The sequence below is a fragment of the Passer montanus genome, unplaced genomic scaffold (genome assembly GCF_014805655.1).
Source record: "Passer montanus isolate IOZ18808 unplaced genomic scaffold, ASM1480565v1 scaffold10, whole genome shotgun sequence".
Classification (NCBI taxonomy): Eukaryota; Metazoa; Chordata; class Aves; order Passeriformes; family Passeridae; genus Passer; species Passer montanus.
In genome coordinates this window covers 35,315,923-35,333,242 of record NW_024356505.1, presented here as the reverse complement: position 1 = coordinate 35,333,242, position 17,320 = coordinate 35,315,923, and the positions used below count along the sequence as shown (strand labels likewise).

Below are 17,320 nucleotides of genomic sequence, written 5' to 3'. Positions count from 1 at the left end.
TGCTTTAACTCAGAACTAAAATTAGTTCTCAAATATTTTAGTATGGGGACTTTTTGATGCTACGTCCACAGGGGGACCCCCAGTACTGCTGCTATGCAAAAATAAAAGTGTTTTGTTTCAGTCACACACTCTCCGTTCCATGGATTTTAGAGCAGCTATTTGTTAATTTGCACCAACTGAAAACTGTCCTACACATAAAATGTACAGGTCAGTTTCAAACATCTGTGCATGGAAATCTGTAGCAAGTTTAAATGGAAAAAGACCTTTCACTACCATATCAAAAATGTATTGGGAGATTTCTGTGGCTTGAAAAAAACCACTTTGCACTCCAACCATAGGGCAGTTTCATCTGGGATTATCAACTCTGTACGTGTGAAGAAGCCTGCTGCAGGAATTTGGTTATTTAATAGTATGACAAGTGTTAATATTCATCAAAATTTAAATGTTTATATTTTTACTTGCTCTTAAATTAATTTTGAATTCTTAAAGAGCTTTAAGTATGTTAGCAAAGGACAATATGAATAAAGGAGACTTATGTAGAAGAAATCAGGATTTGCACCAGGAGACTTTAAGAGATCTATCAATAGAAAAAAAATATATTTTTAAGTATGTTACCAAGCAGCAATTACAGGAAGAAGCTTTCCAGTGTACTAAATTCTACCATCCTGACTTCCACCAATCTCTCCAGATCTACATACAGGATCTATGTATGGCAGCTCTATCATCAACAATGTCTCATTGAGTCTGTGGACATTAGTGATGATTTCTGTCTCAAACTTTTACCCACCTATGACAAATATCACTTCATATAATCTATCATTTCTCTTTGAATGTAGAGATGTCTCATTGAGTCTGTGGACATTAGTGATGATTTCTGTCTCAAACTTTTACCCACCTCACCTATGACAAATATCACTTCATATAATTTATCATTTCTCTTTGCATGTAGAGGCAATCTAGGCAACTATTTTTGAATAAATGCCTAACATTTAGACAGCTGCAACAGATTTAGATGAATTCTACTCTCACTATTAAAATGCATTTAGAGGGCTCATTAAAAAATTCAGCTTAAAAATCTCTATTAACCTCTAAACCACAACATAAATTACTTAAATAGAAGACTTATTTTTACCAGTCTCCACAGGCCTGCTTATAGATTTCAGAAAAAAACACCTAACAGAAATACATGGGTTTCAATCTAAGCTTCCATTCTGGTATTTCCATTGAACATTTGGTATATTGTTGTTCAGCTAATAATTATTGTATTCCACAATATTCTAATATCTACTCTACACCAATGGTGTGTTTCTCCTTATATTAGTTTAATTGACAGTTTTCTATTAATGGGTGTAAATAAGAGGCATGAGAATGCAACAGCATAAACTATCATTGCTTTAAATTAAAGATTATTAACTACATAATGCTAATTAGCTCTTTTTGTTTTCCTCCCCAGTTCTACAAAATTATTAAGAAGCTTTACACAGTAAGCAGCTGTATTTAAGGGTTTAATCTTTTTGTTTTCCTCCCCAGTTCTACAAAATTATTAAGAAGCTTCACAGTTCCCAATAAGCAGCTGTATTTAAGGGTTTATGCTGGAATATATGACATGACTTTATAAGTTGAACAGAAGGAACTTCTGCAATTTTCTATTAAAACAGAAAGTGGTTTTAAAGACAAGAAATATTCTAAAATTAGATACCTCACAGTTATTCTTAGAGGAGAGGGGTGTATGTTCAAATGAATTCTACCCCTGCTATTCACAGCAATGAATACCATAATTAGAAGGAAGTCCATGGAGAAGAGTCATAACTGAAGGTTCTTGTTATTCTTCAGGATTGAGACACATTTTCTGAACAGTAACACTTCTCACTTGTTCTATTTTTCAACAGAAGAACATGGTAGGAAAGAAATGCCATCTTGAAAACTCATTAATTATTGTATCAGACATTTGGTACTGCAGGAGACAGTACAGTTTCTGAATAATCTTCAAAACCATAATGACATCCTTTATTCAGCAATGGACGGATTTGAGGGAAATAATTCAGATAGATTTGATGATAGAGTAGGTGAAAGGAAATCAATCCACTACAGAGGGCTCAGGAGGTGAAAAAGGACAATATGAACTAAGGAGGCTTGAGTAGAAGAAATAAGGATTTATACCAAAAAACTTAAGAGGGGTAGGAACAGAAAAAGACCTGTCAAATCTTTATGTTTCACATTATAGACCAAAGAATTGTAATCCTACTCAAACCAGGGACATGGCAAGTAAAATCAGATGAACCTCACAGCCTCCTGGCTACATTGCTCAAAGTTTCTGACACAGAAGCTCTCAATTCTCTTCAAAGATGAACTTCAAATTATTCACAGACACACTCTTTGTTACCATTTCAGAGAGCAAGACATCTTATTGCACAGTCTACAAAAACCCAGATAGAGGGAAGGAATTCACCTGAAGACTTCAAACTTGTTCTTTTTAGTCCATGATGCTGAATTATGACAGTGACTGACCAATGATTACTTTCAAAACAATCATCATTACTTACAGTTGTGGGGTAGAAAAAGGAACAAAGACACTCTGCCAGCATGGACATGTTGGTGCCTGAAGCAAGAGCTCATCTTACTGAGCCTTCTAACAAGACTTGTAAAGCTTACGGGAAGAGTCAACAAGAAAACCAAGGCTGGATATAATGACTTTGCTTTTTGAAATTGAAGTTTCTTCCTTTTGATGACACAGAATTCATATCTCCTGCACTGACAGTCACCATGAAAAACAATGTTATTAGGAAACCAGCACAAAAAAATACTGTCAAATTTCATGATGTCAGCAAGAGAAGCAGTACACTGGAGGCAGAATAAAGCATAAATACTTTCTTCACCAAATGGATGCAGGCTCACAAAGAGCTCGGCCTTTTAGTCATCCTAACTAAGAGCAGAACTATGACACCTTGGACCACTCCAGACCAATCAGACACCAGCAGCTGAAAACAATATGCAGGGTAAGTTAACTCTAAGGGGTCTGAAGTATTCATTTAACTCAAAAAGACTGTTGAATGCTAAAAGCTAAGGATGGTGTTTTGTCTGTTTAGAGCTGCCAACCTCAACAAAAATATTCACATTCAATGTCAAAAAGTTTTATTGCATATTTTTTGTCATGGATATTTCAGCTCAGCTGGGACATGACCAAAATTTTTAGATGTTAAATCTCAAAATCTCTAAGATCACAGATTTAATCATTTGCAGTCATTTAAAACTGCTGAGAAATTCTATATGTTTTTTAATATATTCCAATAACTTTGAGGCTGTGTCTTTATTCAAATCAGCCTGGTGTATTGCATAATGCACTAATATTTGAATAACAATACATTATTGTTATTTTGCATTTTTGTGTTTCAGCAGAATTGATTTTGTGATGTTTTATTTTCAGAATTAAATCACTCACAGAGAAATGATTTTTAGACAAGAAGTTAATATGAGTCAACAACCTACTCTCTAAGTCAGGATAATAGTTCCCTTTAGACCATGCACAGTGTGAAAATATGAATTTCAACAACAGGGCAAGAGAAAAGTAAAAAAGGCCCCAACCAAAAAGGAAAAAAAAATCTAACCACAAAATCATCCAAACCAATGGATTACTTAAAAATTATGGAAATTAAAAAAAAAAAAGAAAACTTTTCTGTTCCTATATATAAATTAAATAAATTGAAATTTCTGACTTTCCATTCTGGTGTGTATCACAATGTATCTTAGGCAAAGAACCTGCACTCAAGACCTATTAATTCCCTATTATCTGGTCATGCACAGCCTTTCATTGTGCTGTCTGTCACCATCACTACCATGCCTGCACTGCACAGCCCTTTGCTTTCCAGTCTTCACCTGAACACCTAAAATGTTGCACTTCAATACAATACAAAAAGAAATGTAAACATGACTCAAACACTAAAATGCATTTCAGCAGTGCTGAGCATCTGTGCATCAGTTTTGGATGCTGAGCATCCAAAACTTGTCTCCTACATCACTTTTTCCTGTGTACAGAATATATATGACCATTCCAGGACCTCATGCCAAAATTCTTTGCTAGGAAACTTCAGAAGTTTCCACTTTTCTAATTATCACTGTCCTTGCCTAAATGGTAGGATTCTGGACTACACATAAAGTAATTTCATTCCTCATTTTTATATCAAATATATTACAATTTTATGTACAGTTATCTTACTGATAATTGTTCTCTGCTAGGTTTCTCCTGACCTTTAAACTGAAGAGAAAAGAAATAACATTTGTTTGTCTAAATGATGTCGTGCCAACTGTAATTACTCCTAGAGCAGGTAACTCATTGTGTTGAGAAAGTTTATTTCTTCAAGACATTGAGATTAAATTGCATTGCATCACTGAATCTGACTTATTAAACAGAAATAGGCCAGAGGACAGCTACTTGATGAAAGATATATTCTATCATTTGAATGTCAAAGAGTGTGAAGCTGGCAAAATGTTGGGTGTCCTGCTCTAGAACAAATAAAGGCATTGTTAACATGAGAAAGCAAACTATTCACAATTTTAAATTACTCCGTTGTCAGCTTCCCCATATAATTATATAGCCCTAGAAACTGAAAAAAACAAAAACAACCAACCGAAAGTAATCAAAACATTTACACAGAACTGGAACTGTGAATTACTGGGAAAAAAAGGTTTTATCAGCAAGAATGTCTCTAAAGGATTTTAGAGAGTTTACTTTACTTCAAGACAGGTCATTTGTGCACCAAGAAGAATAAATCTCAAACTCCAAGACAACAGAGGCAACCATTTTTATTATCATACTTCCACACCTCTGTTTTTTAGTGGATATTTTAAGTCCTTCACCTCCCTACATAGTTGCTAAATAGTCCCATATCTTCTCTAACCTGCACATGTTTCAAACTCCCCAGAGGAGGATGGAAAACTTTAAATATAGTTCCCTATATTTAAGCCTTAAATAGTGCAAGGAAAATATGAAGTGTATCCATTTTGGTTACAAAAATATATGCTACATGAATAATAAGACCAAACTGCTGCACAGAAACTGTTCTTGTGGCTATCAGTGGCACTTGCATGTACATAACACCTGCACAAATAGATTCCTTTTTGCAAGTCTGAATAATTTACATTCCTATATTTATTATGACACCTGATTACCTCAATTTCCAAATTATTTTCATTTCTAAGTACGTGACAGACTGTGAAATTCTTCTGTCCATTTGGTCTATTCATTTTCTGTAAACAAGATCTGCTTTCCAAGCTCCTGGAGGGATGTCAAGTTCCCTAATAGCAGTACAGCGTGGAATTATGCATTTACCTGTGCCTACCTTGGAAGTATGCATTGATTTATTCTCCTTTGGCTTCTCTTGGTAAATTAAATACTTGGAATGCTTTTCTTCAAGACACTGTTGACTTTAAAAATTTATAATTACAACTAGAGCCTGAAGAAACTTCTTATGTAAGGATATATTGCTGTTGATTTTTTAAGAGAATTTATTTTTGGCTTAGAGATCTGGAAGTAAGACATTTGCTTAAAATAAGTGAACTGATTAGTGAGTACATTGACAAGCACTGCAACTGCATGAGTTAGAAAGGAAAAATAAGATACTTTTAAAATTTAAAATATTTGAGGGATGGATAGAATTGTGAGCTCTTTTTAATTTTTTTTTATGTAAAGGACAAGCACAAGGTTTAGTTATGACAATACTATGGCCACAATGAAATACCAAGAGAAGCTTATGTAAAACTCCTATAAACCTCTTTCTGTAGCCATCAAAACCTGAAAGTTTTAATTCACTAAGCAAAGGGAAGTTAAAAATGCTTGGGATATTAATGTAATAAAGAGCAGGTAAAATTACTGTATAAACTATGAATTTAAATGGGTGAACTGCAGAAATTCTTAGAATCATAGAACATTATGGTTGGAGAAGACCTCCAAGACCATCAAGTCCAGCCTTAACCAAATACCACCATGGCCACTGAGGGCCCAAAGGGCCACGTCTGGTTTTGAACACTTCCAGGGATGACGACTCCATCACTTCCCTGCGCAGCCTGTTCCAGTGCTTAACCACCCTTTCAGTGGCATTGTTCCTAACATCCAACCTGAACCTCCTTTGGGACAGCTTGAGGCCATTTCCCCTTGTCCTGTTGCTGGTTGCCTGGGAGAAAAGACTGCCCTCCATCTGGCTACATCCTCCTTTCAGGCAGTTGTAGGGAGTGATGAGGTCTCCCCTGAGCCTCCTTTTCTCCAGGTTAAACACCTCCAGCTCTCTCAGCCACTCCTCACAGGCTTCATGTTCCAGATCCTTCACACTTTGTTGCCCTTTCTCTGAGGTGGAGGGATCTCTGAGGTGGGTTTGTCCCCTTTGTCCCCAGAACCTCCCCACTTTTTCAGCAGCATTTAAGTTAAGGAAGTAGAAAACAGCTACTTTGATTCCAGAGGTAAGAAAAACCAGAATGTTTTATCTTGATTTTTGTTGAAATAAACAAGTCATAGCATTTTTACTTTTCAGAGCAGCTTGTTAGGAACAGGCCAAGGCATATCAGGAACCTCATGGACTTAACAATATTTCTGCAGCCTTGCTAAATTTCAGTGGATGTCAATTCCATTAATTTCCTTACATGTAAATGTTTGAATACATGTAAGCCTCATTATCCACAACTGGAAAATTATAAACTGCATTCTGATTTATTTTAGACCTGCCTGCTGCCAATTTCATGTGTTCTTGCATTGCAAAAGCAATTATACAGTCCTGTCCATGTTCACTGTGCAGCTCTACAGCTGACAGACCTTCCTTATACCATACTCTTTCTTTTTATTTCCAAAATTTTCTCCTTCCTTACTGCACCACTGGTTATATGGAAGATATTCCATACTTACAGTCATGCCTTCTGCCTTTCCCTGAATCTTTCCATTTCAACCAGAATTTCAAATCTCTCTGAGGTATGAGAAGCAGTATTATTTTTGGTATTTAAATACAGGGAAAGGACATATTTATGAAAAAACAAATTATATTATTCTGTTTTCTATTCCATTCCAAATAATTCTTAAAAACACTTTTCCTTGTTCAACTGATAATGGAGACTGAACTGTCATTTTCATCAAATTACCTATTACTACACTAACTACATTACTATGTATACCTTGTATGCAAAGCTATTTTATCTCCATATAAAATTTTTACAGTAATTTACAATGAAATTCACCTGCCATTTTGAGTCCATTCACTCAGCTTTATTATACATTTCTAAGATCAACTTTCACCTTTAATTCTGTGAATAATTCAGTATTAGCAGGATTTCTCACCATCCTGCTCACTCTTTTTTCTAATTGACTTATAAGTATGTTGAATGTTACACTTCAAGCAGAGATCCCTCCACCATTTTTTTCACTATCTTAGCCTTTTAGAAAACAAAAACTTTTTTCCTAATCTCTGTTTCTTGCCTCCTAACAAATTAATGGTTCACCATTTTTCTGTTCTATATTCCACATTCTAAGAAACAATTAGTTTCCTTAGAAACTTCTGGGAAGACCTTGTCAAAAACCTCTGGCAATCCATGCAGGCTCTACTAACAGCATCATATTTGTTGACTCTCCTTTCAGAGAGAGTCAATAATTTTACAAGACAGGGAAGATCATTGTTATTAAAAAAAAAAATCATTTTTCCCAGGAAATGTATCATACCCAGTCATGAGTCACATAATTCAGCGTTTATTGTAAATTTGGAGTTCTGACAGTACACATCTAGGATTTTTTGACCCTTGCTACTCTTTAATCACCAGTTAAAAAGATCTTTCTCCAATACAAAGGGTTCTGCAAAGGAAAGTTCTGGCCTAGGAGTTATTTCTGTAACTAAATTCAGTTATTTCTGTAACTAAATTCATCCATGGTGAAGCAAAAGTAGAAGTTAATGAACAGATTGGAGCTCCCAGTGTTTATTTACATGAACTTTTCTTGTTTCTGTTTTCAAGCAATATTGCAACTCATTTACTTCTGATTTTTAAAACCTATCAATTGAGTAATTTGGAAACAAATCAGTCATCAATTCAGACACCTTGCAAAAATTGGTTTTTCAAGTCAACAACTCCCAAATACAGTTAATAGCCAAGCTGACAAGGAACCAACAGGAGTCCTTAGAACAGTGGCACTTACTCAGAAGCAGCTTAATTCTAGAAAGGAAACCTTTACTTCCAAGATTAACTTGTCATTGGAACAGTTAAAAAAGCACAACAAAAAAGGAATATTTCTACCATTTTTTGTTCCAGAAAATAAGGCTAAGGTGTCATAACATTTTTGTTCCCTGAAAAAAAAGTATCAGTAAAGTGATCATCTTTTACAAATGACTAATGTGTTTTTATGAGCTTTTGACAACACTGAAGAGTTTTTCACCACACTGAAATTTGAAGACAAGCATCTATTTAATTTTCTTGACAACCAAGGAAATCTCAAACAGTTTTAATGGACTTAAAGATGTTAAACTTCAATTTCTAATGTGCCACTCACCTCTCAAGTCTCTCTCCCTTTAAATGTCAGTCTTCTGGGGGAACGAGATGTGTCCATGCTGTTTGCAGTGGTAGTGACTGCTAAGCAAATATGTGGGTGGTCACAGTTTGAGAAAGGAGGACAAGGACTTACCTGCTTCTTTGGCAACATCTGCAGTTGAAATATTTTGGAGGTTTGAGTGCACTCGGAAGGTCACAGCTGGTCCCAGGACGCTGAAAGAGATTATTAAAAAAATGTAAGATTCATAATCAAGAGACATGCCATAATATCCCTTATCAAAATAGGTTTTTAAAGAGAACCTATTAAGACACCATTTAGCCCTCTTCCTTTTGCTTCATTAGCTACATTTGCATACATTTTTATACCTCTTGTGGTTTCCTGTGTGTGTTTTGTGCCCGTCTGAAAGAATTTCAACGACATTAACTAAACTTCAGAACACTTCTGTAAATACTATTCTTATTATGAAGATGGCAAAATGGAGGCACTGAAATTGCTATTTGGTGAAGTACAGCAGAGATCATCACTGGAATTCAGCATCCAAAGAAGATTACATGTATTTTCACATTTTATGTTTCTAATATCAACACAACTTCAGTTCTTGTTGTCACAACCGCAAGTCAGAGGGACAATATAAAAACTCAGAATATTTATCTTAATCATATTCTGCAAGAATATGTGTGGAGAAGAGATTCTGGACATATCTGATCTAATAGCTGGTTTTGACCAGAAAAATACCACAAAGTATTTATCACTTAACAACAGAGGGGATAGCAATTTTTGAGAGGAAATTATTTGACTCTGTGAAGACCTTTCTGCTTATAGCCCAGTGATCCTTTATGGCACTGAAATCTATAAGATATTTACAGAAGAAGGTACTGATTAGCCAGATGTAGAATGGCAATATACTCAGGGTTTCACCAAAAAATATCATTGTGCAAGGAAAAATAAATCTGTATTAGTAATGCTACATTCACTCTCCATCCATCCCAATAAACATCCTACAGGTACAGCTGATGAAAGGAAATAAGAAGTTTCAGGTGTGATGTCCTTAAAACTATACTTAAATACTTATCTACAAAACATATAAGAAAAATACACATAAAAATATAGTGAATGTATTATTGAAGAAAAATTCCTGGGGAATAAAAGACTATACCAATTATAATGCAAGAATTTACAGAGGAGAAGAGTAGAGGATCTGAAGGAAACCAAAAATTGGCACTGTTTTATAGAAGTTTACTTACATAATACGTATTATGCAAGTTCCCAAGGTTTTTTTAACTCATATTATCAGTGAAAAAAAGTGTATTTATTCTATGAAGAGCAACCCTGCTCAAAAGGTGAAGTGCATGGGCTGGAGCTGTACATGTAACAGCTTTTGACTTCCTATGGCTGTGGCTAAGGAGAGACTGAAATCTGAAAAATTGCTGCATAAAAGAAATAACTTGAAAAATATTTTGTTGCAGGGCTTGAAATGAAGTATGAAGTTATTCTTTTAGTAACATGTTCATCTCTTAAAATCATAGAAAGGAGAGCACTTAATGAAGTGTGCTTAATTGCATCACATCTATCCTAGACAGAAATACCTTTAAACTTTTTCCATTTCACACAGAAAAAGCCTTTCCTTAACTATAAGACTTTGCTTTGAGGTTACAAAGGGAATCAGAGTAAGAATAAGAAATATCCTTTCATCTTCTACTAGCAGAGCATGCACTGCACACATTTTATTCTGGAGTTAATAGGGACTGCCATAAATCAATCGTTTTTCTTGAAGTACTCTTGGGGGGAGGGGAGAAAGAGAAAACAGATTTTATTGTTAAAGGACTCCAAAAGCCTGGTCAGTAATGGTCAATCAACACTTTTTAACTATGCCAGGCAAGTATAAAACATTTGTCACCATCATATTAATAGAGATTAAAACACTCAACAATTGCAAAGTACTTTTTTTTTTTTTTGAGATAACTGCTTTACAAAAATCCAGACGGTTCTGTCACTAACCCTGAGATAATAAACCATAAAATGCACCTGTTTTAGGATATCAAACACTGACTCTAATTAATCTTGCACTGTCCTTCTTTCTGTGCTGCCAACCTAAGAGATTCCTCTCAGGTGCTCAGATATCTACGGTGCCATTAGCAGTCTGCTTTAAATAAAAGCAGCATCCCCACAGTATGCAGCTCTTGCATCACCAAGATAGGAGGGGAAAAAAAAAAACAATTTCAGATACTCCCCCGAAACCTTGACTGCATAGTCCATTATAGCTAAGAACCTAGAACAAACACAAAATTTCAACCACAATATAGTTATACTTTGGCTCTATCAGCAAAGACAAAAAGTTTCCTGCCCTCCTTCCTTTACCTGAAGTTTTATTTTTACCTCTCAGCCACTCCCCACTTCCTCCCCCTTGTCCTGTCCTGCCCCAGTCCCAGCAGCCTTGCACTTCCTGGCATCAGTAAAATCATAGATTAAAACGGGATCATTTCAGTGACCCAGCCCAGGCAGTGAGAGACAGGGATTCCCAAGGAATGAAGCCTGTCATCAACCATCCCACCATTCTCTACCGACTCCACCTGGATAATCCAGGAACACGGGAAGATCTGAGTCATGCTCACATCAATGTTGCCACAAGTACTGTCATTCCTTCTCACTGCTCAGGGAAAACAAAAAACAGGGCAAGGAAAAAAAATTCCTTATGCAAGTGGGATGATACTGGGTTAAGACCATTCTTTTGCAGGAAAGAAAAAATCTCAGAATAATTTAAAACACCCACTCATATGTTGCTCTGGGACATTGTTTTCCTCTACTGTAGCAATTCAATTCTTGTATGTTAGAAATCACCTGAGCACCACATCATCATGGCTTCACTAGGAATATTTGCAAAATACAGAAAACAAAGCTGCTTTTGTCACAACTTTTTGCACATTGGCATTCTGTTTATTTAAAAGCAAACAAAAGACCTTGAGATTACTTGGTCAAAATTGCATTTCTGCTTGATGTTTTGGGAACTGACTGCTTCAGGAGCTCATAAAATGAGATTTTTCTCATGGGGGCTTCTGGCAAAAGCACTCAATAAATAAACATTTCAATAACAAAAGATGCCCTTTAGGGAATTCCTCACTGTTCATTATGTTTTGGATGAGAACATTTAAACAAAACCAGTAATTATTTGAGTGCAAATTATTTTTAAAATACTTTTTAACAAGAGGTCAACCAGCCTGAAAAAGGGTTTCAAGATGTATAAAATACAACTCTGATAGGAAATTTGAGTTGGGTAGATGAGACTGCTTTCCTGCATCAGACCATCTGAAACCTGGCTAACATTAATGGCAATTGTCTTCAAACTGCTCTAAATAGAGGGGTACACTGAGGTGCTCAATTTGTTTATAAGCTGATGAATTGGAAGCAAACCATTCCCACAGATGAGGGAGATGCTGGGGGAGCAGAGGCATCACTCCTGCTGTGCCTTACCCCAGCCAGCACTCACCCAGCTGGGCAGGAGAAAACAGTCACACAGAAACCACGCTGACCAGGCTGAAACCTCACCCACATCTGGCATCTGCTGCAACTGAGGTTAAGAATGTTAGACAGGAGTTTTTGTCTATACTTCTCATTAGCTGCATGCTACTACAGTTACCTACCCCCAGGTAAATCTGTAGTCATTTTTTCTGAGCTTATACTCACTTAGGTAAGTGAAGATTTAGAAGGCATCTGGACTATACCTGCTGCAACTGAGGTTAAGAATGTTAGACAGGAGTTTTTGTCTATACTTCCCCTAAACTGCATGCTACTACAATTACCTACCCCCAGGTAAATCTGTAGTAATTTTTTTTCCTGAGCTTATACTCACTTAAGTAAGTGAAGATTTAGACGGCATCTGGACTATATAATGTAATTGTATTTACCACTTTTTCCTTATACTTTTTTACAATTATTTTTAATAAAGGTAAGCAGTTCAAGGGTAATAAATAGTGACTTCTCCCCACACAAAATACAATGTCTGTTGCAATGACCTGCTAAATTTATTATTTGAACTTTACCAAGTAATTACCCCCCTGTTGGCTGTCACAACTTTTGACTTTTTTTCTTTACTTACAATAATGTTGCCTTCAGTCATAATAAGAGTTTTTTTAACAAAGACATTCTAAGCATATTGCAAATTGTCACCCTTATGTGCTGTTGCCTTTTATTCTGTTTACTAGAGATGAAATAATTACAGTGTTTATACCAAAATGACTTGAAGGTTGATTGCTGATTTAATAATATCCCCTCCCCTTGGGTTTATATTTCCCATCTGAAGGTGGGAGGGTGCACAGCACACACAGAAACAAAGAATATTCTTTGTGTAAAATAGAAGTATTTCCTTTTGTTAATTGTTTTACGACTAACAGCATTCTTCTCATATTTTCCCTGTCAACAAATGAATGATCTGAATAAACAGAGCTGGAGCGTGATCAATATGGCAAGGTCCATATCACTTTCAAGCCGTAGGTTATAATTATATTTATGAATGACAGGATTTAAATCTCCATAAATTATGTAGCAGGCTTTGCACGCCTGCTCCTCCCCGTCGTGTGCGCGTATTCCAGCGCTGCAGGATCACACCGCGTGTTGGCTCAGGGATGCAGGCACAGTCTATCATACCCCCTAGTGGAAAAGGATTTGAGAAACAAGTGCCAACATGGGTCTGTGTACTCTTGAAATGAGACATAGAGCTGATGCCAGATGGAAATTATTTGAGGTGGCATCTCATTTTTAAGATACAGGCAAAGTGCAATTTCTCAAGACTGGAGGAAGATGAGGAGATTAGGATTGGCTATTTCCAACATGAAACATTCTCCTAATGACCCTATTTAATAAAACAGGGCTTGCCTTAATAAAGCTTAGATTTGAAATTAAAGTCACCACTTGTCTATATGTTCATTTCAAAATCCTTTAATCTCTGGAGGTTAAGAAAAGCAATTAGTAACGCTCCAGAGGACTATGCAAAGCAAATTTTATAGCAGTGAAGGTAATTGTCTCAGGAAACGTTTGGTGGGCTTGAACTAATGACTTGCAATGTATACACATTTCTATTCCTTCTGTGTTTAGGAATTTGAAGCTTATGTCCATTGTTTATATTGCACTGAAGCCTCTTTTTCACCTCCTCAATTTTGGAAAAAATTAAGAAGCTCGTGTTGCTGTAAATGTTTTATATATTATATTTAGAGTTATATAAACATAGTTATGTCAAATCAAATCAATGGAGAAAAGCACATAATTAGCAGAGGCATTTTTGTACTACATTATGTTTCTACAACATGATTTACAGAGAAAAGCGAAGGCAGAAAATTTCAGCTGGACATTGACACATAATACATGAATGGATTAATGGCTATTTAGTTCTCCTTCTGATATTCAGAGTAGCTGTAAATCAATTGACCACTTGATTCAAGTTTGACCAACATTTTTGACCAGAACTGTTGACCAGAATTTATTTTGTGAAACAATGTATCATACTGTATTTAAATTGCAGAAGCAGGTACCTGACTGAGCTTCAAAGATTGAAGAAAGCTTGCAAAGGATGTGTTGTGCTGACCTGCTACAAAATAACATCCCTGAACAGTTGAGTAGAGAATTATTGATCATCACACAGACTTAATACTAAAAAGACACACATCTCTCACTCTTTAATATCTTTACTGTTCAAAGATTTGCTTCACTTTGCACCTGGACTGCAGAAATATCAATGTGGAGCTGTATGTCTTCTCACACTCCTATTGACAGGTATGTATGGACAGCCAGTGATCAATTAAAAAAAATCTTTTTCTGTTTTAGCAAAATGAGTTTTTTGAGCCATTCTCAGGAAACTCTCAACATGCTCCCCAAAGTGCAGAATGATGCACAGTGCTCCAGAACATCCTGCAATACAGCAAGTAATATATAATCTATTACTAATTATATATATATATATATATATATATATATAAAAATATTTATATCCTTCATATACAGTAGGGGTGAAGAGTTTGCACCATTCTCTGAAGTGTTCTTGCACTAAACACAGGATAGAGAGAGAAAGTTAAAGACTTGTACTGGCATTCCACCTGGTCTGACAGTGACCAGGACCTAAAGATAGAAAAGCAAAATCCCTGCTAAGGTAAAGACACTAATTGCAGTGCTCACCAGGTAGAGGCTAATTTCCTATCACCACCTGAATTTCATTAGAAGGGTTTTCACCAGGCAGCTGGGAGGCAGAACCACAAAGGTAGACCACAAAGATTAGAAAGACTGACAGTTTCAGAGCAACCACATCTCACAAATGCAGCTAGATGGAAAGAAAACTCAGGTCTGGATTTGATGGTTGCAACCCAGATTTGCTTCTGCAAGTAACATTCTTCATAATTCAGGAAAGGCCTTGGACACCTTGTTGTGCCCTCTTCTCTCCCCTGACACGATAAGCACTGAGGAGTGACTGCACAGAGCAGCATTTCAGGGGCAGAGAAGAGGCCACGACAAGGTGCTCAAATAATGAAATGCCTGACACACTACTGTCATTAGAATAATTTCCAGACTGAAGTCACAGGAAAGGGATGACTGGTCCAGAAAGGGACACTTTCCAACAACAGCAATCCATGTCTGGTGGGTCTCTGATATGGATACTAAAAGATGGAGCTTTAATTATTTTACATTAATCATTAATTTTGTATTAATCATTTAATCTATATGCATCAAAATTGTGCTAAGTACACTGATCCTAATTTACATTGCAAAAGATGATGAAAGAGTATTTTAAAGATTTTACAACTTGCTTCATCTGAGGTGAAGATTATTTTGCTAAGCCTACAATTTAAATTATTTAAAAAAGAGACAACGCTTAATTTAGAGATTGATGCTACACTCAGTTTGCCCTATTTTTATTCTTCACAAAATGCAACTTTTGATGATTACTCAATATCTATGAATAATTTGCAGAGTTTTAAAATAATTTTTCTATTAATCTGTCACAAGCCATGAAACTTGACATTTTCACCACACTGAGTACATGAAAGTTGCCAGCTTTGCCTGCCATGCAAATAAGGTTCTTAATTACAGTATTTAAAAGAGCATACCATACAAGTGCTATAATTTCTTATGGTAAAAAAAAAAACAAGTGTTTGGACCCTGTGAGGGTAGAAGAATGGTCTCAAAAAGCTTCTTAAATGTACAGTGATTTTTCTTCCACTCCCCAAGGATTAAGCTAAAGGATAAAATTTATGCCATAAAAAAGAGAAAAAGCATTCTATTTATATTTCCATTATCCTTCTTTATACCTTTGTATCTGCAAACAACAGACATTTTTCATATTCACCCAGTAAGCCTTCAGTACATTTTACTGGCCTCAGCCCTATTCACCCTGTACACACCTGTGTTGTTAATGGAACTGGCTGAAAGCACATATAAAATTCCTCTGCTGGGATGACAGTCACCCTTTGCTCTGCTTGCACAAGTGACTTTCAATCCTTAATGAGGAGCATGACTCACATGTTAGGGTTGTTACAGAGGTACAGGTTCAGAATGTTGAGAGCTTTCATAGGATCCGTGTAGGACACAAATTTCTTGCATCAGTATTAGGCAGCACAACCAAAGACAAAAAAAACCCCCAAACTTTGCTACAGTCTTAGTTCAAAAGGCCACCAAATTCTGAGTGCTACAACCAGAGCTCTCCTGCTTGTCCTCATAAGGACTTCTTGGCTTCTCCTTTAGCTCTGAGAACACCAATGAGAAGATTTGTTCTTGAGGCTCCCCTGCCAGCTGTGAGGTAGATATTTCCTTGGCAAAGGAGGCACTGCAAGTGGAATTTATTGGGCTTTTTCAGTTGCATCTACAGATGCATATTTGCTCTGCCTTTATAGCTCTTAAACCATACAAACCCTTCCAGAGGCAGGTTGTAATTCAACTTATTGACCTGTTTATGCAATAAACAGTAAATACTGGCTAGGCTGTAACAAAAATGCAAAAGAATTCTTTATCTTTTTTAGCTGGGTCAGCAGGTCTGTAATGCTCATGCAATCCAACCATCCAGATAACAAAATGAGAGAAAAAAATGTGTGTTTGTACTTCTAGGAGAATTAGGCAGCCAAGGGCAGGAGGAACAAGGCAGATATAGACATAAAATACTTTTTATATTTCTTCTAAGAGGTTATTCTTTTAAACAAATCCCTATATGAAAACCTTTTTTCATTTCTAATATTAGTAATTCTATTTGTGGATGAAGCTTTAGTTCAAGAGTAAGAATCACAGTTCTCTGTTTCTATTCTCATATCTGTCACCAAGTCCTGTGCCATTTTAGGGAAAATTAAGCAAACTGCCTTGGGTTTCAATCTACCCATCTGCAGAATGGAAATTATTACCTGTTAATAATATGTGAAGTGTTATATAAATCAAATGCAATGGCACGCACTCAACGACTCGCTTGAAAGAAAGGAGTATATCCTGCCTACCTTATAATGTTATGAACTTTGATTTTATTAAAAAAGGAATATGATGGCATCTACAGCCACACAGAGAGATGAGTAGCAGAGAAATATAAAGTTAAAAAAGGTTAGACTTCAGAAGTTCACATATCTGTAAAAACCTTCTCTTGAGCAGGGACCAGGAGTTGGTGGAAATATATCAATAATAGTGGATTCATTCTGCTTTTGATTACAAAGGTGCAAATCCTCTGTTTTAATGAGATGAAATGTTGTAATGGAAAGCCCAGCACCATACATATTATTTATAAGAATCTCCTTAGATTTTTATGGTCTTTCTCTTTTTTTAACCTAGAATTCATAAAATGCTGCAGGCCAA

General features: G+C 36.0%; 1 protein-coding gene across 1 annotated transcript in view; it reads right to left on the bottom strand.

Annotated features, from left to right (window-relative positions):
* Nucleotides 1–17,320, bottom strand: part of PTPRN2 (protein tyrosine phosphatase receptor type N2) — a 632,217-nt gene that overhangs the window by 341,051 nt on the left and 273,846 nt on the right. The window contains exon 11 of the mRNA XM_039710389.1: nucleotides 8,645–8,724. Coding sequence (XP_039566323.1) covers nucleotides 8,645–8,724 — 80 coding nt within the window. The remainder of the gene's footprint in view (nucleotides 1–8,644; nucleotides 8,725–17,320) is intronic.